The sequence below is a fragment of the Drosophila kikkawai genome, chromosome X (genome assembly GCF_030179895.1).
Source record: "Drosophila kikkawai strain 14028-0561.14 chromosome X, DkikHiC1v2, whole genome shotgun sequence".
Lineage (NCBI taxonomy): Eukaryota > Metazoa > Arthropoda > Insecta > Diptera > Drosophilidae > Drosophila > Drosophila kikkawai.
In genome coordinates, this window is record NC_091733.1 from 16,484,272 (window position 1) to 16,508,574 (window position 24,303).

The window sequence follows — 24,303 nt, forward strand, 5'->3', positions numbered from 1 at the left end:
CCTTATATGGGATCCACATTGAGAACAAATATGTAAAAAGGTGTATGAAAAACGATTTAATTTTAAGAATTCCCTTATTTTTCACATTTTTAATTAACAGTTTTGTCAGTTTAAAAAGTTTTTAAAATTTTTACATCAATTAATTTTTAAATTTCTGCCACAGTTATTTTTGGTAATACCCCTAAAGCTTTTCTGAAGACTTTCCTTAAAGAGTTTTACATTTTAAATACATTTTTTTAACGTTTTAAAATTAAATTGCGCAAATTAAATTTGATGACATTAGTTATCGATAAACATTTACCATAGACTCGAACCTTAGATAGAATCTACAAAGTCCACAAAAATTATAATGGGAATAAAACAATTTAATTTTAAAAGTGAAGGCAGTTTTCACATTTTTAATTAACATTTTTATCAATTTAGAAAGTCTTTTGTAAGTTTTAAATCAAAACAAACCCTTAAACAATGAGGTTTTTTAAATCTCTGCCACAGTTATTTTCGTGAATGCCCCGTAAAACCGTTTTACATTTAAATATTAAATATTTATTAATACTATTTTTTAAGTTTATTAATGAAATTTCCCAAGTTAATTTAGTTTTTGCAAACTTAGTTGCTTTATTTATTTATTTGCTGTTGTATATGGGTCTACATATATACGTCATGTGTTTGTGTTTAAATGAAATAGTTTGTAGTAAAAAAGTTATAACAAAATAAATAACAAGAAATCATTTTAAATACAATAATACGCGAAAATACAATATATATGTTTGTATGTACATCAAGTTTGCTGAAGTTTAGTGCACGTTTTATATTTCCAAAAGGTTCCGAAATGGTGAAGACTCAACTCTCAACCTTTACTTTGAATCTCGTTTATAGCCTGCCCGAAACCCTTGGCCATATTAAACCCTGCACATTTTGGTTTACGAAGAATGGCCTCCCCAAGACCCTAGCCCCCACTGCTCCGCCTCATCCTCCTCCTCGACAGACATCTGCAGGTTAGGGGTTTTAGATAAATCAAGGACATAAAATCAAATGCTAGGAAAAAAAAGGCAGAGATCGTCTCTTGATCCCTCTGCCTACACATTCGTGGGCGCATCCATGCCACAGATGACCGACTTGACAACGGAGGCCGCCGACAGAGCCGCAAAATTCTGCCACTTCCGGGTGGACATGCCGTCCTTGTAGTCAGCAATGCCCTTAACCAGAATGAAGCTCTCCCTGCAGTTACCGATGATGCTGTCGAGCACACTGCTCATTTCCACATCGGTGGCCAGCAGGCCATACTTTCGGGCAAAATCGGTGCGCAGCTCATCGCTGCGTACCAGATCCCTGCCGGAGCCAATGGGGCCCAGGTGTAGGCGCAATCGTGGTACACCGTCCACTTCATCCGCCGCTATGGGATGGGCCACCTCGATCACCTCATTGTTGCCAATATTCATGAACAGCTTGTCCGTCCTGGCGTCCGGCCGATTGAAGTCGCTCTCTGTTTTCTGGGCGAGCGTCTGTTGGGCCTGGCTCAAGTAGGTCTCCCAAGGCCGCTTCACCAGCATGTTGGCCTGCAGGCTCTCGGCAATCAGTTGCAGTGAATCGTTGATGGGGAAATAGGTCTTTACATCCTCGCCGCTCTTGTAAACGTAAACGTAAGGCTTCTCCTTGCTAAAAAAAAAACAAGAATTAGAATCTTACAAATTGAATTTATTAAATATTCTTACCTATTGCTAATCAATGCCCGCTGCTTGTCCACATACGAGATCACTACATCGCCTAGTCGCACATGCTTTTTGTAATCCGTGTAGTGCGGCACGCCGCCGGCCACGCCCACAATGAAAACAAAGTCCACCTTTTGGAATGTGCCCAGCAGACGGGTTGTGGTGTTGCCCGTTGCTGTCATTGCCTCCCGTGTGCTGCCCACCGATGGCAGCTTGGTGCTCACAATCCTGTGGGCCCCAATGTTGCCCAAAGTGTAAACGTTCGATTCGCCTGCGAAAGAAGGTGTATAATAGATATAGAAGGATATATCTTGGTAATCAGAGGAGGATACAATGTACAGAGGATATTTACAGGTGCTTAAATACACATTTTGCGGTCTTTACAAAAGGGAAATGTAAAAAATGTAAAAATATACAAAATGAAACAAATGAAACAGTTGACAGAAACTTATTTGGATAATTATTTAAACCACAAACCAGTATCCCATATTTATATGGCATATATTTTGTGCTTAACCTTCGGCATGAACCCCAGTGCGTGACGGATCTAATCAAGTGAACGTTATAGGTGCGTTTACAATAACAGGTCATGTAGCCTAGGACAATCCTTTACCATAACAACAAAGCCAACAAAACGAAACAAAACCGACGACACAACCATAAAATACAGACACAAAAGGCAACACGAATGATACCACAAATCAAGGAATTATTCTAGGCCAAGTTCAAAACATTATTCGTAACAAAGTTTATGGGAAATCATTCAAGTACAGGACACACTGGCTAGAGGGGAAATGCTGTGTGAAATGAAATTAATTTTTTTTTATTTATCAGTAAAGAAAAGAAAAATGTATTTTATGAAATATTTTTATGTACTATTTTCATGAAATATTTTTATTCAATATTTATACTTAAATATTTTTACTAAATATTTTTATAAAATATTTTTGAGTTTTTATAAATATTTTAATTAAATATTTTTACTTAAAAAATTAATATTTATCAGTTTTAATATTGTTAAAAATAAAGCCAATAAAAGTTATTTTTCTTGTAATGAACTTGACCTAACTTAATGAGTGGATGCTACAAAGCTGCAAAAATATCTAGGATTTCGATATATACAAAGGAAATCTAATTTTTCGATGATTTTAAACATAAATATCGATATATTTGCACTAAAATATATCTTAATTATCCAAGTTCTCAATGACTTTATAAATAAATCCCAATGAATATATAATTTATCTCAGTTTTCTATGAGTTAACAAATAGTTATCGATATATCGACATTTAAAATAATTTTTTTTGCAGCTTTGTTGGGCGGGACAAAATTTAGATTTGGATTCAAGACATTGCTTACCGAATCTTCGTTTCTTTTTGGACTTTCTTAGTGAGTTCGTTAGATTGGGATCGGAATCTGTTACATGGGGAACGGGGGATAGCATTCAAGTATTGGTTTTTTTTCGTGGAAATGATACAATGTTTTTGTTTTTCGATTTTTTTTCATTGCAGGCAAGCGTTTGGAAAATCATTCGATAACCGCAGAATTTTGTTTGATTTCAAAATGGGAAGGAGAGAGAAACAGAGAAAATAGAGAGTTAAAGGCAAGAGAGAGTTTCGATTAGTAAAAGAGTCTGGTTTTGGGGGGGGAGGTTGTTCCATTGGGCAATGGTGCTATCAATCGATCAGTTATCGATCTCGTTATCAACATACCGACTGTTGTGTATCGAACAAACGTCTCTTTGTTCTCGAGCATCGCATCCACGGCCAGCTTCTCGCAATACTGAGCCGTTATGATGGCAATGGTGGGTTGCTTGTTGGAGGCAATCGTGGGCATCTGCTTGACCACCTTGATCTCCTTGTCCTCGTGGTGGATGCGGGTGTACGCATTGTATTCCATTGATTTGATCAGGCCACGCTCCTGCAGCGATTGGATCACCAGCAGGACATCCTGCTCGCTCCAGCCATAGTCCCTGGGCAAAGTAAAAGTTGAATTATTAGTTTCAATAATAAATTACTATTAATTATAGTAATTATTCAACTCACTTGGCCAGATCCTCGGGCGAAACGGGATTGGGATAGGCCTGTTCGATGAGCTCCAGCACCTTCTCCTGTGTCAATGGCGGAGATTCGAACTGGGATTCTTCCAGGGAAACTGCGGGTATTTAAAATATTTCAAAGAAATTTTAAGTAATTTAAGCACACAAACATAAGGAGGGGTAGCGAACCCTTGAGGGGCAATTAATGCGGCGGAGAACTTGGCAGCAGCCATTATCCTTTTAGCAAGGCAATGACATCTAACTCTGAGCGGTGGGCGTGGCTGGTTAGTTACAGAAAGACACATAGTAAAGGGGCGGGGCTGCAACGGGCGGAGGGCGTTCAATGGCTCAATGCTCAGGCGGCGTATTTTAATTGCAGGCGACAGACAAAATTGGTCCTTGAAAAGAGGGGGGCAGAAATGGGTACTAGGGGGTGGTGGGAGCAATCCCGACTGCAGGGCAATGCACTGCTTTAGTTTGACAGCAACTGAGACTTGGGGTTTGAGAAATCAACAAGCACTGAAGTTTGGCTAGCACTGGTTATAATATCGCCTTTTAGGCAAGTTAAGGGGTTTTCTAGGAATTTTAATAGTCGTTCTCAAATGTTAAAAGCCTTTAGAAATGACTTATTAATTGTTCTAAATTTTGTAAAGCCTTTGGTAATGATTAATTAATTGTTTTAAATTATTGAGAGACTTTTGTAATGAATTATTAATTGTTCTAAATTATTTAAAGCCTTTAGCAATTAATTATTAATTGTTTTAAATCATTTTTTGAGTCATTAGTAATTAATTATTAATTGTTTTAAATTATTTCAAGCCTTTAGCAATTAATTAATAATTGTTCTAAATTTGGTAAAGCCTTTGGTAACGAATTTTTTATTGTTCTAAATCATTTAAAGCCTTTGGTAATTAATTATCAATTGTTCTAAATATTATAAAGCCTTTAGTAATGAATTATTAATTGTTCTAAATTATTTCAAGCCTTTAGTAATCATTTATTATTTGTTCTAAATTCACTAAAGACTTTGGTAATGAATTTTTAATTATTCTAAATAATGTAAAGCCATTAATAATTTATTATTAATTCTTCTAAATATATATTGCCCGCAGTTAAATAATCCTTAGTGTTTAAGCCAACTCAAGAAAAACATCTACCTAGTTTATGAACCACCCAAAAAACCATAATCAAAAGTTTGGAGAGCCATTCCAAAAATCTATACACTTTAGGAACTTATAAATCTGATTTTTTTCTCATCTTTTACATTTATTAATCATTATCATTTTCATTTTAGAGTGCACAACTCCATTTGTTGTTCCATTTTGGTTGCTGTGAGATTTTTAGTGCGTGCTTTTAGTACGAAAATAAGAAACGAAACGAAATCAAACAGATTAACAAACAACAAGAACAAGAAGGAAAGGCGGCGGGAAGACCAGTGCAACGAAGCGAATACAAAACGGAATTCTTGAGCGGATTAGATACGAGTTAGTTTTGTGGAAGCCGAGGGAGCTGGTCGAAAGGTTATCCTTCCTCGCTCTCATTTCCGGCGGGCGCTCAGCTGCTCGGTGTACATGTCCAGCCAAATGGCCTTCATCAGGTTGTCGCCATCACCTGTCTTCCGCTGCGCCATTAGCGCCTCCTCGAACTTCCGGTTGCAGTCGCCATAGCAGTAGATAATGTAACCATCCCGGGCTGATCGCATACCATTTAACCACACGCACAACCCAGAGAAGAATAAGTCGATATATATAGATAGATAGATAAATATAGGGTTTAGATGTTATGCCTCATAGCTTGGGTCTTGAGGAACTAATAAATAATATTTCTCAAACACAACCCTATTGATGGGAAAATCATAACAAAAAAAATACTCACGTGGTCGCGAGGGGGGTGCCGAGGTCTCCTCCAGGATGCGTAGCTCAATTTCAATAGACTGGATCTCCGAATAGCCATGCTGCATCAGCTTCATGATCTTCTTGATAAAACCCACATAGTCTAAAAAAGAAAATATATATTTTCAATTAATTCCCAAGTTTGCTTACCCCAAACAAGTATAAAACAAGTTTTATTGATAACTCTTACCTCTGGGAAAGTCCTGCGGACTCACAAGCTCTTTGAAAAAGTCCTGAGCAATGTGTGCCTGCTTCTCATCGTTGGTCAGCCAATCGCGGAACCAGAATCTCAGTGTTCGTGACTCCTGCGAATGTTTGCCCGTATTGGCGCTGACCAGAAAGACTCGAAACTCTAAGGACAATGCTGCCGCCTTGGTGCCACTCTTTTGGCCCGCAACTGTGTCCTTATTGATAATGATTCCAGTGTGATCGCCGCCGGCCACATGAACCCGATCATTGATCTCATCAATTAGCTTCCTTTCGATGAGGATCACCGTACTGTTGGCGGTCTTGCCTCTGGGTGTCATCACGACCTGCTCTGTCCGTGGTGGCGACTGGCTTCTCTGGTTGCCGCCAGAGTTCTGAGTCAGTTTGCCCGGTTCCTGGTCTTGGCCTGCGACAATTTTTGTGTAGCTGTTATTGCCATTCGGCAGGATTCCGTTACCGTTGCCATTTCCATTTCCATTTGCCGCTGTCTGCGATTTATTTGGCTTGGGGGGCGGTGGTGGCGGCGCCATCTGTGTATGACTCCTGCGCTCCGACATGCTCCTGCTCCTGTTTCGTGCTCCTAGTTCTCCTGCTCCTTCAATCCGATACGATAGCGCTACGTCCTTGAGCCCAAACTTGGTGGGGCTGCCGAAAGAAAAGCAAAAGTCGACTGTCATTAGTGACTGGGTTACGGTGGAACATGCTTAGGATGGTATTTAGATATACACAGTAAACAATTAAGAGTTAGATTATTAAAGTATATGTTTTTAATATAATATATTAAATTATTTTAAGCTTAAAATTAAGAAGATATTAATAGGGTAGAGCCTTAAACCTTTAAGGGAACTTTGAAATACTTGTACATATATAAAAATATGAATTATCGCTAATATCGTCTTTTATACATCGATACAAAGATGTAAATTTGTTATCGATAAACTTTTTAGTAAGAAATCCATAAATTCTAGCCTTCTTATATTTAATTAAATATTAAATACTATTATTTATAGACAACAAACTTAATTTTTGAGTTTATTTAGCTTGCAACTAATTTATATAATTAAAATTCGTATAATATTATTATTTTTTCTATTTTATCCCTTTTGCAGGACTCTTTACTGTGCCTTTATATTTAGCCAGGTATTCGCATTTTCATATTTCCCCCCCGCTTCCTATCAGGCATATCGAATGTTACCGTCTGATTTCGCGGCTTCTTTTTCCGACTTTCTGTTTGTCTCCCTGGCCGTTTGTTGGCAATGATCCAAACAAATTTAGAATTCATAAATAATTGGTGTCATAAATCCAGCCCCCCTCTCTCTCTCTTGACAGCTACTTGCTGCGACCCAGTGACTTGGTTTCGGGCCTACAAAAAAATCATAACAATAAAAGAGACCAAACCAAAGCGCAAGAAGGAAAATCAATAAGAACTTGGTTACGCCAAGTGCCTGACAACCAGATATACACATAGACTATATATATGCGTATATTTATAAAGGAAAAATGGAAGCAATGTGAAAACCACCTGCCACCCCCTGCAATTAAAGGCCAAAGCAAACTTCCGCCCAAAATGTCACCAAACCGCCGCAAAAAGGTTTTTGACCCCACGCCACCCCGGGGAAATGCACTCAGAGAAAGTTTCTATAGCATTTATGTGTGTTTTGAAAAACTAAACAGAAAGCTGGGTGAAAGGGCCAGCGACTTCCTGTTGAAAAATTTGCATACGACAAACATAAGCCCCTCGGGGGTTAGAGGTAAGTAAAAACGGATGAAAAACTCCAAGGAGAAGGCAAAGGGAATGAACTGAAGCGGCAAAAGAAAAGCCAACGGATGGAAAATGCAGAGAAAATGCAAATTTACATATTTTTTCTAAGGCAAGTCCTTGGAATTCTAGGACACAAAAGGTATAATGTGTCTAAATAACTTTTTTTGTAAGTAAAAATAATTTGAAAGTAGCTTTAAAATTTATGAAGTTCATGTGAAAATATTATATTTATAAATATAATAATTGATTTTTATAATAATACTAATATTTATATTTAAAAAATTAATAAAACCAATGATTTGTATTTATTAAAATAGATTTTAAACCAAAACCAATAGAAACAAATGAATATTAAACAAGCTTCTTAAAAAAAAAAAAGCATTATCCCAAAAATAATTGAAAATTGCATGCCAAAAATTGAGACAATATCCATTCATCCCATTGAGTTAATTAGATTAAAGAGCTTCCTTCCTTCCTCTTCAAAAATTTACTGGAAAAAAAGGGTGGGTGCAGGCACTCGAATTTCATGACCGGAAATTATTTGCCGTCTGCAATTTCAATTAAAAAAAGTAAATAAAAAAAAAGTGCACCAAATATGGCACAGTACATATCATTACAAGAGTACAGTCTCTCCCTTTGGAAATGCATTTCTTCACTTCCGCCAAGAAATATTTATTTTTTTGTGTGCTTTTCGCTTTTACAAAATTGAAATTCCTATGGCGGCAAGTGCCTGACGATGCGTAACTCCCCAGAGTTACAGGGTAAAGGGGCTTGGGCCCCTAGACGAAGAAGGGTTTGGCCCCACGGCGTCATCACGGTTGACAGAGTTCCAGTCACGTGTCTGTCTTGACAAAAAACAAAACAAAAAACACGCTTGAACAAAATTACATTTCATATTTGGCGAAGGCAAAAAAAAAAAAAACAAAAAAAGAAGCATTTTTGGAGTCGAGGTTTACTGCGTGCAATTTCCGCCCTCACACAAGTCACTCTATTTTCGATACCCTGCCAATGGGTGTTAAGCCTGAAAGAATAATGAAATTACAAAGTATTTAGAGACAAAACGAATTTGAATAAATTCCCTATAAAAGAGAGAAAATAAATAATATATTTTCTATATTATAAATATTTTTCTGATAATGAATATAAGCTTTTCTTAGTGTGCTTGGCGTAGACAAATTGCCAACAGTGTCATGCAGAAGGTGAGCCCACACATGGATATAGCATATGTAGCTAGCTCTTAGCCAGCCGTTTCCTGTGGCTCACTTAATGCGTGGGGACTGGCCTGAAATTGGCCTAAAACTATGTTTCGCATTCAAGTCCACAAAAATAAATAACAAAATAAACTTCATAGAAAGAAGAAAATTCTAAAGAAAAACGAGGGAAATGGAATTTTACATACAGTGTGAGTGGAACTAAAATTGTTTAATTTAATAAAAAAAAACATAAACTGATTTCGTTCACTTAAAAAAAAATGTTAAATACTATTTTGAGCAAGTGTATAAAGAATTTAACCCAATAAGAAATATAAGGTATGACACTGAACATAAAAAAATTAATGTGACCGGAACTCCACAACTTATAACTAAAAAAAGTGCAAACTAAACAATTTCGATCACCTAAAAATATGTTAAATACTAATTTGAGCAAGGTTATATAGAACTTAACAGAAGATAAAAAATTAAAAAAATGTGACTGAACTCCACAAATTTTAGCTAAAAAAAAGAGTTTAAAACTAAACAATTTCACTCTACATATATAAGGTATGACACAAGGTTTTTTTCAAATAAAATTATTTACTTAATAAATAATTTTCTGTCACAATTTTGATGAGCTTAGGTGTACTTTTTTTATAATTTGTACTAAGTAAGAATGAGGTTTTTATTTATGTGTTAATCTTTATAGACCTCGACTCTAGATAAAAAAAAAACCATCGCATATTCACAAAGTGTATAATCAATTGGTTTATCTACCCACCAAGTAATGACGACAGATAATTACCACATCATTTCACGTATACGTATTTTTAGCTTTGCCTTAATTAGACGAAGGGGCGAACGTGACTCAAAGTCATAGTTGCTGAACCGATTTACCCTGTCCTAATAAGTGAACTTATTGTACTTATTTAGTGAGTCAGACAGAGAGGAAACGTGATTCGATCGAACTTTGTTGATATTTTTTGTAGTTTTTTTTTATAGTTAATTGACAATCAACTGCGTTTGTTTTTGCCCCGGCAATTAGCTGGATAAAAAGATATAAAGCTCGCTTTTTTACACAGGGCTCTCTGGGTCTACTTAGGGCTCGGTTCTGCCCGATTAAGCAACTCAATGGGCGAATGTCTGGGCATTGCTGCTATATGACTCTTGCCCCATCATCATCATCCATCAGATTATAAATAAACTCAACTCGAATGGTTCTGGACATTTTCATAATTTCGTTGTTCATGTCAAGGTTACTCTCGGCTCCTCCTCTGGCAGCAATAGATACACTGCCTCCCTCAATTGTTTTGTTTACAAAACAATTTGGGAATTCTTTTTAGCAATATTTTGGCTGCTTATAATTATATTATAGTTGAAAAATCGAGCAATATATTTGAGGAAAAATCAACAAACAGCTAATCGTGCTAGATTCTTAATCTCTGTGCTAAATTTGTAAGCATTAAATGAATATTTTAGGATACATTTTCTAGTTCTTTCTAGTTTTATATATAATCAAGCACTATGATTTGGGTTTCAGTCTTAAATCTAAAAAATAACTGCGAAATATACCTTTATTCTTGCCATGAACTTTAACTGCCAATCGAATTTGAATACGAGTTCAATCAGAATTAGCATATTTGAATAGCATTCCGAGTCGTTTTGAATTTGTTTTTCCATTTCGGTTAATTGAGTTCGTTTTGCTTTTTTTGCGGTTTTTGGTTGGGGTCTCTGGAGGACTTGAACGCGTCGATGACGTCAGCGGGGTATGATATAGTATATAGCGCATTGCGTTATGATGAGTTTTGAACGTTCCCAACCTCTGACGCCATGTTTGTGATTATTTAAATCGGCAAACAAGTTGGGAATTTGTCATCGCTACTTGGTCTGACCTTCGTGGCAAACAATCTGAGCTTAAAAAACAAAAAAAAAAAACCCTGAGAACTTTGTGATATAAATATTATCTATCAGGCAGGGCAACTTTTGATTACAACATAATTTGCAATTAATTATATTCTACTTTGCTATATAAAATCCCCATCATCAACTCAGGTTCCAAACCAAAAACTATCCAATATTGTTTCCTCAATAAATATTATTGAAAATCAACAACAAAATCTATAAAATATATATAAAGTATTCAAGTTTCAAAAAGGACTTGGTTGCGCGTTTGGTTTACGCTCCTTGAATTCAACCACGCGATTAAGGAAGCCGCACAGCTTGTTGTGATTGTTGCTCTTGTCCGCAAAACTCTTGGGATCCTGTCCATTCACCAGAATCTCCTCGGCGTTCAACTGCTGGGCAATGCTACAGCGACGCAGCGGTAGGTGTATCAACTTGTCCAGCCTGGTGGCCACCACCACAATGGGCACGTGATTGGTCTTCAAGATCGAATGACGTCGTCCGTGGCGACGCTTGCAAATCTGACGCAACGGCTCGTATAGATAGTCGTGCAGGTTGTCCTGCGAACGGGGATCCTGCAGATTGTACACCAGGACAATGCCATCGATCTTCTGGAACATGGCCCTACGTTGTAAGCGCTGCATGCTACATGGGCTATTCATATCGATGAATTCCACGAAATACAGGATATCGGATGTGAGTGGCATGCGCCGGGGGAACTCTGTTTTATCCAGATACTCCGACGAGGAGTGCGATGTCCAGGTGGGCGTTGGCGGCAATTCCGCCGTGTTGGGATACTCGTGCAGCCGTACCTGGATGTTATAATAGGGATGGCTCACAGATCTAGAGGCGACCGTTGGCGTATCAACTGTGCAGGCCATCAAATTGGTCACGCTCGTCTTGCCCACACCTGGCAGTGTGGGGGAAGTGAAATGGTTAATTCAATATATCCAATGGCATGAAAATCATTGCGCACCTTTATCGCCCAACATAAGGATGCGGACCGTGGGCACATCATTGAGCTGGATCGGTTTCTGTGTCATTTTCGCACAACTTGTCGAAATTTCAAGATTAGGAACCGAAATTCTAACCAACTTAGTACTAACTCCTTGCCTACTCTGTTTCAATTTCATAAATAACCTTGGAGAGGATTTTTCCAGTATATTACCCAACTAGGTTTTATGTAACAGGACCTACAATTTGAGTTTTAACTAAAATTTTTGAAAAAATCTACAAAGCTTAACAAAAAGTAAACAAAAATCAAAACTTTATGCTATCGACAACTTGATAAAATGCCGCTTCTCCGATAAATCAATGATGGCTTCTTCTTCAAAACACATCAGCTGTGGAAATTCATTAATAACTTTTCTCTAACAAAAGAAAACTGTGCATGTTGGTAGTGGAATTTTGGAACAAGGATAAACCGTATGTTTTCTATATTCCAAACAATCCTTGCCATCTTTTTTTGTTTACGTTTTCAGTAACAAGAAGAAGAATTCAGAGTTGCCCCGAAAAACAATTGGAAAAACTATCGGCTAATTAGGCTTTATTCAAAATTGGGTGAAGAACGAACTTAAAAACTCTGGGGAAGGTCAAAGAGTAACGAAAACCCTATGAAGGAAATTTCTAAATATACGTATAATGTGTAGTCAAAATATGCGAGTTATATGGATTTTCTTTTCAGCCTTTGGTTATAATAATTTTGATCAGAAAAGCTTCCCCTTTCCCAATTTTGTAATTTTCTAGTTTCTGTTTTTACAGCAGATATCATTAAAGTATTTCCCCGTCAGACTGTCTGGCCTTTCTTGCGCAAATTGAGCAAATATTTATACTCTCTGTTGATATTTCAGATATCAAGATTTATCTCTCTTCGGCCACAATCTTTCGTCAGATGCCTCGCGTGGGCGACAAACAAAAAAAAAACACTATAGTGTTTCGAGAAATGAGCAAGATTTCATCATAGGTAGCCATGCGTCATGCTGCCCCTATTCTCCGGTTATTCAGAATTCCACGATTGGATCATTTGATCAATTAGCCGCGGATCAATACTTATTGCAGTGCGTGGGGTTACCCCACATTCCTCCCCACTATCCCTCTCTGTCTTTTAGAATGACCAATTATAAGAACGTTCCTCATTCCAATTTTCCCCATTTATTTGTCGTTTTTTTTTCGTATCTACTTTGTCCACGTAATGGAGAATCGCTTGTTTCTTCTGTGAAGATATAGATCCGACTTTTTGGTACCCTTGAAAAAAGCATACTAGTGTGAAAAGTTAACAAATAGCGGTTTAAATATGATTTTATTTAGGTTTAGATAAAGATATTTTTCGAAATAACCATGAATTGACAAATATATCGTTTCCAGTTTAATTTTCTCATGTAAATTTGTAAATTTAAAATGCTATTTGATTTTTTAGATCATTTTCAAGCTAGTCTTGGAAAAGTTAATTAATTTTCAAGTCGATTGAGTAAGGAAGAAAGCTTAAATTAAAAATGAAACCAATACACTCGAAAGGCAACCCATTAAAAAGTAAGGGAACCACCAACTCAAATATGAAGGCACGCAACAGAAGAAAAGTCGGCGTTCTTGGCTGACATTTCCCCGCCTTAAAGTGGGAATTAGCGAGGCAAAGTTCAGCAGCACAGAAAAAACAAAAGAAAACCCAGCCCATGAGGGTTGCCATGACTTGGGTGGTGGTGGCGGTGGTGTGGTGGTGCTCCATAAATTAGAGCGACTTGGCAATATGGGCAGTTGGGACAGTTTTATGGCCACGAAGCACACACATCGAAAAAATGCAGTTTACAAATGCCCAAAGCACACTTTTCTCCCTTCCAACCCCCATCAGGCCGTTTTGGCTCAAAGGGTTTTCCTCTTTTACAAAATGGGGGCAAGTTTTGCAGTGTGTCAGTATGGTGGGTGGTTTTGGGTTCGAGAAGGAGTGCCGATTATAGGCTGATTAGGGCGTTATTTGGTGACCTATATAGCGGCTAATGTGAGGAGAATGGGGATGCAAACAAAGAATATAACTATCAACTTTTAAAATCCATAGAATAAAAAATATATACCATCTGCAAGGGTATAAAAATACAGACCCAGTTAACACTAATCCCATTCCCTAACCCCCCTCCCAATTCTTAACGATCTAAAATTACAAAACAACTTTCAAGTAGGCCGATCAATGCATAGAAAGGGGTCTCGGCAAGAGTGAAATTCACGGCTCATCTCGAATTGCATTTGTTTATTGGCAAAACGCACGAACAAAGTAGGTTAGCAACTTTTCATATCAATTTTCACGACGTCCATTGACACCTCTTCGTTGCAATGCCTACTTCATTCCATTCCACACATCCATTTAAAATCATTAAAAATAAGGCTACAATTTAGAAGAAAAAACTGTGGAAGAACTAAAATCAAAACACGAAATAGTGGAAATTATTTTTAACTGAAAGGCCGGACGACTGACCGGCAGCAGGGGAGATCGAAATCCGGGAAAGGAGACGACGCTCCTCAAAGTTGAATGAACCATGCACACCGGCAGCGACGAGTATCGAACAGATAATTATAATAAGAGCAGATGGTCTCGGTTCTCTGTTCTCGGGTCTCGACTATGTTATTCCTTGGAAACAAAGGTGTCTGTCTGGCCAGCAACACTCAAGAAATATTAATATTTCTCTGGCAAAAATAAAAATTAAATAAACAACTTGAGCAACATATTATTTTGAGTATCTTAAGCTGTCTTGGTCTATGAATTCCATTAACAATTAAGTTTTCCATATATTTATATACAGAAATTTGTTATTGAATTAGTTTTAATACTCTTATTAATATCAACAATGCTCATAAATTTTAAAAACATAAAATCGTGCCAAGAAATGTAATATTGAGGCATAAAAGTATGCCAACCGTTAAACAACTCTTTTGTTCGCATGTACCATAAATATGTTCGAGATGCATTAAGAAGGATCTTAAATTTCCCAAAATAATAAATTTTATTTACATTTTTCCAGAATTTTCCAAAAAGTGTGCAACAAAATTGCGTTGGCATAAAAACTGGACCGATAAAAACAAAAACAGGAAAGGAAGCTAGAGTTGACAAGTCGAAGTGTGTATACCCTTTAAATAAGAAATTTATACAATCACTTTTGTGATATCTAAAAGGTATAGATAAAGCCTTTGAATTTAAATTTTTAAATTAAAAATTTGTAGGTTTTGTTTTAACTATGGGATACAGTTGTTTAATTAATATCAAATCAAGATCTTATTGATCTTCCAACTAAAAACTCCTTTTAAATATCTAAAAAAAACAAAGGAACCGTTCTAGATCGACTTGTCTGAAGATGCAAATCAATAAAAACCTCTTCTTCTATGTTAAAAGCTTCTGTAAAAAATTAAAATACCCGTCAAAGGGTATTAAAAGCACGGCTAAGTCAGCAACAACAAATTTTGCTGCGATAGCCACCAAGAATGAGATCATTTTTAGACTTCTCTCACGTTTTTCGGTTTCTCTCCTCTTTTGTATACATTTTGTTAACCGTAAAAATTGTTGAAATTTCCACCGACTGGAACACAGCGGACATGATACAAACAAAATAAATAAAAAACAGAACAAATGCAGGTCAGACAAATGAAATAGAGACGCTGGGAATAAACCGCGACATTGCAAAGTGGCAGCAACGGAAACGGATTTAGATAAAACCCAGTAAACATATGTATAAATATATATATTGTACGTACATATATAAGGCCAGACAAACAACAGAGTTATCAAAGAGCGGAATATATTGCAAAACTCACTTATAAAGGGTAATCGGTCCGGTTAGTTCTATGGAGGTCAGTATCGTTAAATTCACTTAGCCTTGCCGCCGACTCAAATTGCTCAAATTTAAATTCAAATGCAGGCAAAAAATATAAAAAAATAAAGGCAAATTATTTAGCATACCCTCGGAAATTGGATGTGCACGAATTGTGGAGAGCTTGAACTGTTTTAGGAATTTTGCCACCTTTAGGGATTTAAGTGGCTTTTAAGTCTGTTGTAGTTCTCGTTATTAGCTCGTTATTTGTTTAATTTTTAATAGCTGAACAATTAATAATTTTAAAAATGTATTGCTTTTATATAAAATTAAAAATGTGCTTAAAAAAACTTATTTTGGATATAGGAAACACTTTTAATATTTAATTTTAATATTCCAATAAGATTAATTAAGTATAAATTGAAGTCTATAATATTTTCTCTCATATAAAATAGACAATATAACTTAAGCCTCTTAAAATATAAATAATCCTATATAACATAATAATCCCTAAAAATTTAGCTTATGAAAGCAAGAAAACTGTTGTTATTTATAGTTATTTTGTAGAAAAGTGCCACAAAAAAGTATTTTATCAAATAACAAAAAACCTTTTTAGGTATTTATAATTAAGAAAGGTGAAAGTACGTCGTATGTATAAGAAACATTTTCACCCACTTCACCATGCTACACTGTACACTATAGACTTACTCTATTCACTACTTACTATTCACTCACCTGTTGCTGGATCGGCAATAGACAAACGGCGAAAATAAAATTACGTGTTTTGCAACCGGTTTTTCCTTTTATTTTTAGTTTTTTGGTCACTTCTATTTGGTTTTTTTGGTCACTGCTCTAAATAAAAAAAAATCATTGATGTTAACAACTTTTTCACAGAACTCTGATTGGATGCACAGCGCAAAAAAAATGTGGAAAAAAAGAATGCGAAACACGCGGCGATAAAAAAAAATCGTGTGTTTTTATCTTATCGGCAAAGAGCGTGGCGGAAGAGGGAGGGAAGAGTTGAGCAATAATTTCCATTATCAACTGATAACACTCGCGGAGTCGTTGATACATACACTTCCAGCTCTGTTTGTTGTTTGCCCTTGTTGCTGTTGTTATTTCTATATTTGCAGTAAGTTTTAGTCACCAATGAAACCTCTCCTATGAATTTTCTGCAGTGTACTTGAGTCATCTGATCGCTAAACACGCTCAGTGACGTCATAGTGCCAAAGAACAATAGAAGACAGAGAGAGAAGAAGAGACAGGGGGTTGCGTGCACTTGAAATAAAACGGTAGAAAAGGCCAGGCAACAACAAAAACAACGACAAGCAGCAACTGGTTCACCTTCAGCTGATCAGCCAGATGATGCCATCTCCCTCGCTCACTCCATTCAAATTTCAAACAATTGCTTTTTTTACTTGCTACACTTGCTAGAAGAACAACAAAAACAAGAACAAACAGGATAATAACAAGAACCGAACGCAAAAACTGTGACAAACAGCAGCCAAAAAAAGCAATATAATAAATAAATATAAAAAAACAAAACTTCCGCCGTATATTGTCTCTATAAGAGTACGTATTAAATTAGACTCTCTATTTATATTAATAAATTGCACTCGCTGCGTATATTTTCACCGAAAGTGCGCGCGTCGCTAAGCGAAAGGGCGGAGAGAGAGAGAGAGCGGGGAAGGAGTAAAAGGAGCGCGCGTACACTTACGCCAAAATGCCGGCAAAATAAAACAAGGGATAGTTAGCACTTTTTTCCAAATGCGTCAGCTGCGTTCCGTCCGTTTCGTTCAAACTTTTTCGACTGACTGACCAGATTCGACTTTCGGTTGCGCGGCCAAAAATACCGAAAGCCAGGGGCAGTGTGACCAGCAGCACAACGAGCTGATAATATTAAAAAGCTTAAAATGAGGTAACACCAATAGGGTGTTTCGATAACAGATTTATTTATTTAAATTTTTAAAGTATTTGTTTGAGTGGAGAACTTTGTAAATTTAAATTTAAAAAAATGAATAAACAAACTAATTTATGCAAAGTTTAGTTAATTTAAATATACGACCCTTTGGACATAAAAGCTGGTTTTTAGATGTTATCGATAGATTAGCAGGCGCGCAAGTTTAAAAAGCTTTAAAAATAAATACGTTCTTATGGTTTCTTATTTTAGTAAAAATAAAAATAATAATTTAAAATAAAATCTATTACAAAAAAAAAAACACAAATAAGAGAAAAAAGGAAATTGAGTTGATTTTGTATATATTTATAATTAATTTTTTATTCATTTTCATTTTCTTTTTTAAAAACAATTCAAAAAATATTAGTTTTAAGCTATCTCAGACGTGACTTTCCAACACTGAGGGGTTGCACATACATATTTACGTTAATTATATCGACAAACCCAAGCTTAAAAGGCACTTAAAATTATTACTCAAACCCAGAAGCGGGATTAATCATTTAAAAGCTGGCCACGCGCTGTCAAAATAAAATACGAATCCATAAATATAATCGAATATATGAGCACGTGAAAAATAAACCAAGTTCAATGAGCCAAAGCCGAAAGTGAACAAGTATTATTAAGAGCGAGAACCGGTCGTCGCAGTTTGTTTTTATTGTTTTTACTTCATTTGTTATTATTTTGATGTCTCTGAGGCTTACTATCAGAAAAGCCCAAATCGTGTGTCATAGGTGTCAAGACGCATTTGCTGGGAGATAATACATCGTCGGCTCAGGGAATAACAAAAGCCATCGATTGCTTCTATTATAATTCGTATTTTTGAGAGACCAGTTTTTGAAAGGTTTTTTTAAGAAAAAAAAATACATATATTCTATTAAGTTACTTTACAAAAATAATTTTAAAAAAAGTAACACATAAAAAATATATAATTGGAAATCTGTAGAGTAATTGTTCAAATATTAAAAATTAATCTTAGACTTCGGAAAGCCTTTGTATGCCTTAAAGCTTACTTTTCTCAACACACAATTCCCTTAATTAAATCTCTCAGTGTGACTGGCTTGGCTTTTGGTTAATTGGCACTTGGGAAGTTGGAAGTTGCCCGGCTGGTTTCTGCGATCTGTGATCTCGCGCATCGCCGATTGCCGGCCGATCTCAGCGTTTTTAGCCCCACTGCATTCCCCATCTGGCGACGAGCAAGGAAGGAGATTCCCCATCCGAGATCCGAGATGAACGCTCCAGCCGCCGGCAAACATATGTATCAGCTTCTTCTCCTCGTGCTGCTGCCCCTAATTGCAGGTGAGAGTAACCTAGACTAGGCAATTTTAAAAGGTATGATTAAGTTAAATCAAAAATAAAAAACTAAAAAAGCTATAAAATACATTTTGTGACTGTTTCAAATTATTTAAAGTCCATAAACTAAAGTTTTACGTTATTTTTATATCAAAGTAAAGCATTTTTATATCAAAGTAAAGCACAAAAGCTTAGTTTTTTAATATCCAATTTATTTTATTTATGAAATTTGTCTTCAAATATTAAAGTTTTTAACTAATTTGTGTATTTCTCACAACTTTAAACCCAAATAAGCAAACCAAACGCTCTTCCCAATTCTCTAGAACTTTTTAAAGGGGAATTTTCTTGAATATTTCTCACCTTTTTTACTCCTGTGACTCTTAATTTGTTTTATTTTTTTCAAATTTCAGTTTGGGCCACGCCTGCCATTAGTCCACAGTCTCAGCGCGGCATTATCTTTCCCAAGGAATCCTTTGATGACTGCTACCTGGATGATGTACAACGGACGAAGGGCACCTGCCGTCGCATGGAGGACTGTCCCTCCGCTGTAAAAAGCTGGCTAGAGAAACGAGAGTCGCCCAAGACCTGCTACTTTGTGAAGTTTGATCACTTTGTATGCTGCAATCCAGAGACTGAAGTTCCAGAAATAACCACCGATGAACCGCCCACGCTGCCACCCACCCGTAAACCCTATACAGCGCCGCAGGTCCAAAGGCCAAGTCTGCAGGGTGAGAGAAAAAGAGAGAGAGATCCTAGTCACTAAATTCTAAGTTAAAGTGATGTAATCCTATGACTAACCAGGGTTTCCCCTTCTATCTCGCTTATCTGTGTAGCTTGTTACGATTACAACAACGTCAAGGTGACTAACGAGAATGACCTGACCTTCGTGATCTCAGTGGTGGGCGGTATGCCAACACGTTACCGGGAATACCCCTTCATGGCGGCCCTGGGCTGGCGCTCCAGCTTCGACCAACGGATATATTATCGCTGCGGCGGTGCCTTGATCTCCAGTACCTATATCTTGACGGCGGCTCACTGCGCCGACTTGGGCGGCGAACCCCCCAGCCAGGTACGACTCGGTGGCGATAACCTGACCCTAACCGAGGGCGAGGACATGATGATCCGGCGCGTTTTGGTGCACCCGGAATATAATGCCACCACTGCCTACAATGACATTGCTCTGCTGGAGCTGGAGGCACCGGCCAAGCCGGAACTCCGTCCAACCTGTATTTATACGGAAAGCGAGGTGGTCAACTCGCTGGTCACGGCCATTGGCTATGGGCAGACCAGCTTCGCCGGTCTCTCCTCCGCCCAGTTGCTGAAGGTGCCGCTCCGGCGGGTGAGCAACGAGGAATGCCAGGTCCACTATCAAACGGATCAGCTGGCCCAGGGTGTTCAGGCTAGCCAGATGTGTGCGGGGGATTTGATTGGGGAAAAGGATACCTGCCAGGGTGACTCCGGTGGTCCGCTCCTCATGCAGGACGAACATCTCCTCTATGTGGTGGGCATCACGTCGCTGGGACAGGGGTGTGCCAGCGGCCCGCCATCGGTGTACACCAGGGTGTCCAGCTTTGTGGACTGGGTCGAGAGCATTGTGTGGCCAGCAGGATTTCAGTCGCAGCCGCAACAGCTACAGGACCGGATGTCATCGACACCTAAGGATATGACTGGACCCGAAGTCGATCTGAGAGCCATGATATAATTATAATTTATTTCGAGATTTTATTGAAACAAAATAAGAATCTACAGGATATCAAATAAATAACCAATTTGATTTGGTTTTTCTTTAGTATACTTTAAGTTTATTTGTTAAACAATAAACAATGAAAAATCACTGAAAAAATTACTGTTTGATGCCATTAGATATTTTAATTTTTCTATATATTTTATTTATTAATTTATAGTCTAAAAAATATATTTATAATAAACAAAAAGTCAAGGAATTTTAATTGGTTTTTTGAGAGTCGATAAATTTTGGTTAAATGAAAAAAACTAACTTTACTAAGGTTTCAATATTTAAATTTAATATAAATTATAAATGTACCTATAAAAAAACGTTTAAGTAATGAATTTAATGTATTTTTGGCTTAGTTATAAATTTTTTTAATTTTTTTTTTAAATATGTAAAATAAAATTTAAATTAAATTCGGTAAGCAGTTTTATTAACCTTATAAAAACTAACTCAAAACAGCTTTTAAAGATTAATTAATTTACTAATTTAATTTTTAAATTAATTAATTCATTTTTTTTTTAATTTCGTGCATTTTTAAACTTGTTTCAAATTTTTTAAATTTTGATTTTACCCAAAAAAATATCCTAAAAATTGCTACACTTTTTCAAAATTGTATCGTACTTTGATAAAAATATTGTTCTATATTTAAGAAAAATTACCCTAACAGAAACTCGTATAATAGTGTTATAGCCGTCCGATCTGGCCTATTTTGATTTACTATAATAGCCTGTGAGGATACTAATAAAACTCAGAAATCTATAAAAGATACCTTAAAGTCTGTTTTTAAGCTCTCCTTCTTCCAAATAAATAAATATTATAAATAGAAATAGAAATATAATTTATAAATATATATATATATATATAAATATGTATATAATTAAATATATATTATAAATAAATATATTAATTCAATAAATATTAACTTAAAGTCTAATATAAAAACCTAAATATTACTTACCTCATTAATTTCACTTTCATACACCTTAGTGTGCATATATAATTCCAAGTATGTTTACAATCCGGCTGCTTGAAAAATATGTGCCTGAATAAATAATAATGAACATCACCTGGGTTTCAAATTTCTGATCGAATAGATGACATTCTATGGAATCCGTGGCTGATTCAGTTGCCCGTTCATACCATCCGAGAAGCTAACTGGGGGCCATAAAAGCGTCCAGAATTGTGGACATTAACTAGTTGAGCTCCAGGCATTGAACAATAATGATGAAAATGTCGCAAACACAGGGAAATGGAGTAACGTTTCTGCTGATCCTGGCCAGCGCCTGGACTCTGTCATCGGCCTATCTGCCCGATGTCAATATCTTTACCAATTACCGCACCGAAGTCTATAATGGTAAGCTATATTCCAGTTTTTTGTTGAGTAATTCTACTGGATTTTTGTGGCAGGCATTCCCTCGGAGATCGACACCACACCCTTTGTACGGATCGGGGACAACTACTACTATATCGAGCCGATGAACAAGGTGAATTGGTTCCAGGCAGCCGGCGCCTGTCGCATGATGAACGCCCACCTGGCCTCCATTGAGGACAAGCCGGAAATGGAGGCACTGATCAAGTACATGAACGCCAAGGGGTTCAAGAACAACGATTACTTCTGGATATCCGGCAATGATCTGGGCACCGAGGGCGCCTTCTACTGGCTCTCCAACGGCCGGCCCATGACATATGCCCCCTGGAACGGACCCAAGCAGATGCCGGACAACTACGGTGGCAACGAGAACTGCGTCCACATGTTTGCCACCCGTGAAATGATCAACGATGCCAACTGCAAGATCCAGATGCTGTATGTGTGCGAGGCCACGGAACCCAAGACCTTCAAGTTCACCTACATCAAGTGGTGAAAGATTATATAACATAACTTTAGATGCTCAGACCTAAGTTGATATATATACATATAAATAATATATAATATTTATAATCCAAATAATAATTTCATTTGTTGTAGTTTTTGCCGGCTTTTATTTGTCGCATCTTTTTGCTTATCGCTTTCGTTTCATATTTTTCACTAATTATACAATTAGTTCGATTTAGCATTGTCTCTCATTTGGTTTATACTAAATTATTACGATTCCGATTCCTTATGCTCCTTAAACAGCTATTAAACTCTATCATATACACGTTATTCATCGATCGATTCACTTGAATTGAATTTAGTTGCGTTAAATGTAATTAAATTAAATTTCATTTCATTTATAAATACCCACTAATATCGCGACGACAAAAAAATGTATTTCGAGTATATGCATCCTACATACGGAGAGTAAACTAGAAAGGAAGCGTTCTTCAGCAAGCCGAAGATGTTGATACCAAAGACCCAATAAAAACAAGATGCGTAACGTGCCTCTTGTCATTATAGGGTATCTCTTAATACCCTTGCAGTTACAGGCAAGTTTCTTATGGTAGGTGTAAAAAATGATCGCTTCTATATGGCAGCTATAAGGTGGAGTTGACCGATCCAATAGGTTTTTAAACCTAAATCTCTTAAAAGATAGTTTGAAATGAATATCATTTGAACTGATTGCTTAGGAACAGACACACGGACTTGGCTAAATCGATTCGCCTGGTGATGGGCAAGGGTATAAAATTGGATTGAAGCTATAACGTAAACGAAAGACAAGACAAGAAAGAGACTGATGGAATTCAGTATAGAGATGGCGTTATGTTTTACAGTTAGTTTTCAGTTTCTTTGTTTTTTTTTCAGCTTACTTCGCTAGGCTAGAGGTGAACAGTGATCGGATATTGAAAAATCTACGACATAACCTCAACAATTATAGCGATTATGCGTGGTGTGTGTGTGTGTGTGTGAGAGTGCTTACATATGTATGTATGTAGGTATATGTATGCCCTGGTAGTCTAATTAGTTGTCGATTTACGATGTACGGAGTCTTACGTGGCTAGATTGCTAATTCTAAACATTTGTTTGTCCACAGTTATGCATATAAATATTGTATATTTATCAATTAGTTAATATTAGTAACTACATACATATAATTTATATAAATATTCAACAGACGAGTGCATAAATTTAATAATTCTTACATGCTACTCTCTCTCTCTCTCTCTGTCTCTCACTTTTTGCTCTTTTTGTTTTACCAGTCTACGCTAAATCTACCGTATCTCCTCTCTCTCTCTCTGTTATCCTGTGCTGTGTCTGTGTGTGTTGAAGTGCTTCTGGATGCGCCAGTGTGAGTGAGAGAGTGCGCGTGTATGTGTAAGTAAGGTGGGCTTCAAAGCTCTCAGCTGCAAGCTTGTAGGAGTCTCGTCGTGCGAAAGGGAGAGAGCACTTTCGATCATTTGCCAACACTGGGCATCGGGATTGGGACTTAACACTAGACAGATTTTTGAAAACTTTTTGATTCAATTATAATTATAAACTATTTCTCACCTGAATATAGCAAATTAAAAGAGCAAATCCATTTCTAATCTCTTCACAACAAAAACTTAACTAAAAAATTACTGCCAGATGATATTGTGAAATAATCAGTGTTTTTGTCTAGTGCCGCCACAGATCCCGAGTCAGGTTGCTAGACTCGCTTATTTTTGTATAATCGTTTGACAACACACACAAATCGATAAGCTATTTTCTGGCATAACTTTACAATTAGTTCGATTTCTTCTTGCTTGGTTTTCCTCTTACAAAATGGAAAGAACAGCCTAAAAAATGTTATACATGTACAAAGTCTAAATGTTTTTTTCTTTTTGTTTTTTTTTTTGTTTTCTACTCATCTCTGCTAGCTCTCGTTTTTTTTCGACGTTTTTCTTTTAGAAAAAAACCTTTTTCGAAATGGCAGTGCGTTTAGAAAGGGGGT

At 36.8% G+C, this 24,303-nt stretch overlaps 4 protein-coding genes across 9 annotated transcripts; 2 read left to right on the forward strand and 2 right to left on the reverse strand.

The window, feature by feature from the left end:
- Window positions 1–590: 590 nt before the first annotated feature.
- LOC108071835 (uncharacterized) lies at window positions 591–17,328 on the reverse strand. Of its 5 annotated transcripts, XM_070288108.1 has the most exons (10): window positions 17,212–17,328; window positions 16,230–16,346; window positions 5,831–6,492; window positions 5,624–5,743; window positions 5,303–5,440; window positions 3,756–3,864; window positions 3,423–3,682; window positions 3,070–3,126; window positions 1,713–1,980; window positions 591–1,656 (listed from the first exon to the last, which is right to left on the reverse strand). In XM_070288108.1, the coding sequence occupies exons 3-10, from the start codon at window positions 6,402–6,404 to the stop codon at window positions 1,077–1,079; spliced, it is 2,106 nt and encodes a 701-aa protein (XP_070144209.1). In that variant the 5' UTR covers window positions 6,405–6,492; window positions 16,230–16,346; window positions 17,212–17,328; the 3' UTR covers window positions 591–1,076. The 5 variants fall into 5 exon arrangements, with proteins under 5 accessions (XP_070144209.1, XP_070144206.1, XP_070144207.1 ...); XM_070288105.1 differs by lacking the exon at window positions 5,303–5,440; XM_070288106.1 differs by lacking the exon at window positions 5,303–5,440 and having other exon boundaries at window positions 16,230–16,341; window positions 17,212–17,304.
- Window positions 10,905–11,837, reverse strand: LOC108071836 (rab-like protein 3). Its single transcript, XM_017162748.3, has 2 exons — window positions 11,681–11,837; window positions 10,905–11,614 (listed from the first exon to the last, which is right to left on the reverse strand). Exons 1-2 carry the CDS (start codon window positions 11,835–11,837, stop codon window positions 10,950–10,952), a joined length of 822 nt encoding a protein of 273 aa, XP_017018237.2. The 3' UTR covers window positions 10,905–10,949.
- Window positions 17,329–17,973: 645 nt separating the features above from the next.
- spirit (Serine Protease Immune Response Integrator) lies at window positions 17,974–20,602 on the forward strand. Of its 2 annotated transcripts, none has more exons than XM_017162517.3 (4): window positions 17,974–18,292; window positions 18,500–18,747; window positions 19,152–19,469; window positions 19,575–20,602. In XM_017162517.3, the coding sequence occupies exons 2-4, from the start codon at window positions 18,678–18,680 to the stop codon at window positions 20,441–20,443; spliced, it is 1,257 nt and encodes a 418-aa protein (XP_017018006.1). In that variant the 5' UTR covers window positions 17,974–18,292; window positions 18,500–18,677; the 3' UTR covers window positions 20,444–20,602. The 2 variants fall into 2 exon arrangements, with proteins under 2 accessions (XP_017018006.1, XP_070144210.1); XM_070288109.1 differs by having other exon boundaries at window positions 18,050–18,064.
- Window positions 20,603–21,664: 1,062 nt separating this feature from the next.
- Window positions 21,665–22,438, forward strand: LOC108071778 (C-type lectin 37Da). The gene is made up of 2 exons (XM_017162634.3): window positions 21,665–21,827; window positions 21,881–22,438. Exons 1-2 carry the CDS (start codon window positions 21,695–21,697, stop codon window positions 22,333–22,335), a joined length of 588 nt encoding a protein of 195 aa, XP_017018123.1. The 5' UTR covers window positions 21,665–21,694; the 3' UTR covers window positions 22,336–22,438.
- Window positions 22,439–24,303: the final 1,865 nt, after the last annotated feature.

What these genes read in the sequence shown, in the direction of transcription:
- LOC108071835 (XM_070288108.1), bottom strand. Translation starts at nt 6,404, where the DNA reads ATGTCGGAGCGCAGGAGTCATACACAGATGGCGCCGCCACCACCGCCC. An exon ending in CATGTACACCGAGCAGCTGA is followed by an intron (nt 3,865 to 5,302) that starts GCGCCCGCCGGA and finishes AAATACCCGCAG; the next exon opens with TTTCCCTGGAAGAATCCCAG. An exon ending in CAAAAAGAAACGAAGATTCG is followed by an intron (nt 1,981 to 3,069) that starts GTAAGCAATGTC and finishes CTTCTTTCGCAG; the next exon opens with GCGAATCGAACGTTTACACT.
- LOC108071836 (XM_017162748.3), bottom strand. Translation starts at nt 11,837, where the DNA reads ATGAAATTGAAACAGAGTAGGCAAGGAGTTAGTACTAAGTTGGTTAGA. An exon ending in CCTTATGTTGGGCGATAAAG is followed by an intron (nt 11,615 to 11,680) that starts GTGCGCAATGAT and finishes CCACACTGCCAG; the next exon opens with GTGTGGGCAAGACGAGCGTG.
- spirit (XM_017162517.3), top strand. Translation starts at nt 18,678, where the DNA reads ATGAACGCTCCAGCCGCCGGCAAACATATGTATCAGCTTCTTCTCCTC. An exon ending in GCTGCTGCCCCTAATTGCAG is followed by an intron (nt 18,748 to 19,151) that starts GTGAGAGTAACC and finishes TTCAAATTTCAG; the next exon opens with TTTGGGCCACGCCTGCCATT. An exon ending in CCAAAGGCCAAGTCTGCAGG is followed by an intron (nt 19,470 to 19,574) that starts GTGAGAGAAAAA and finishes TTATCTGTGTAG; the next exon opens with CTTGTTACGATTACAACAAC.
- LOC108071778 (XM_017162634.3), top strand. Translation starts at nt 21,695, where the DNA reads ATGATGAAAATGTCGCAAACACAGGGAAATGGAGTAACGTTTCTGCTG. An exon ending in CCGCACCGAAGTCTATAATG is followed by an intron (nt 21,828 to 21,880) that starts GTAAGCTATATT and finishes TTTTTGTGGCAG; the next exon opens with GCATTCCCTCGGAGATCGAC.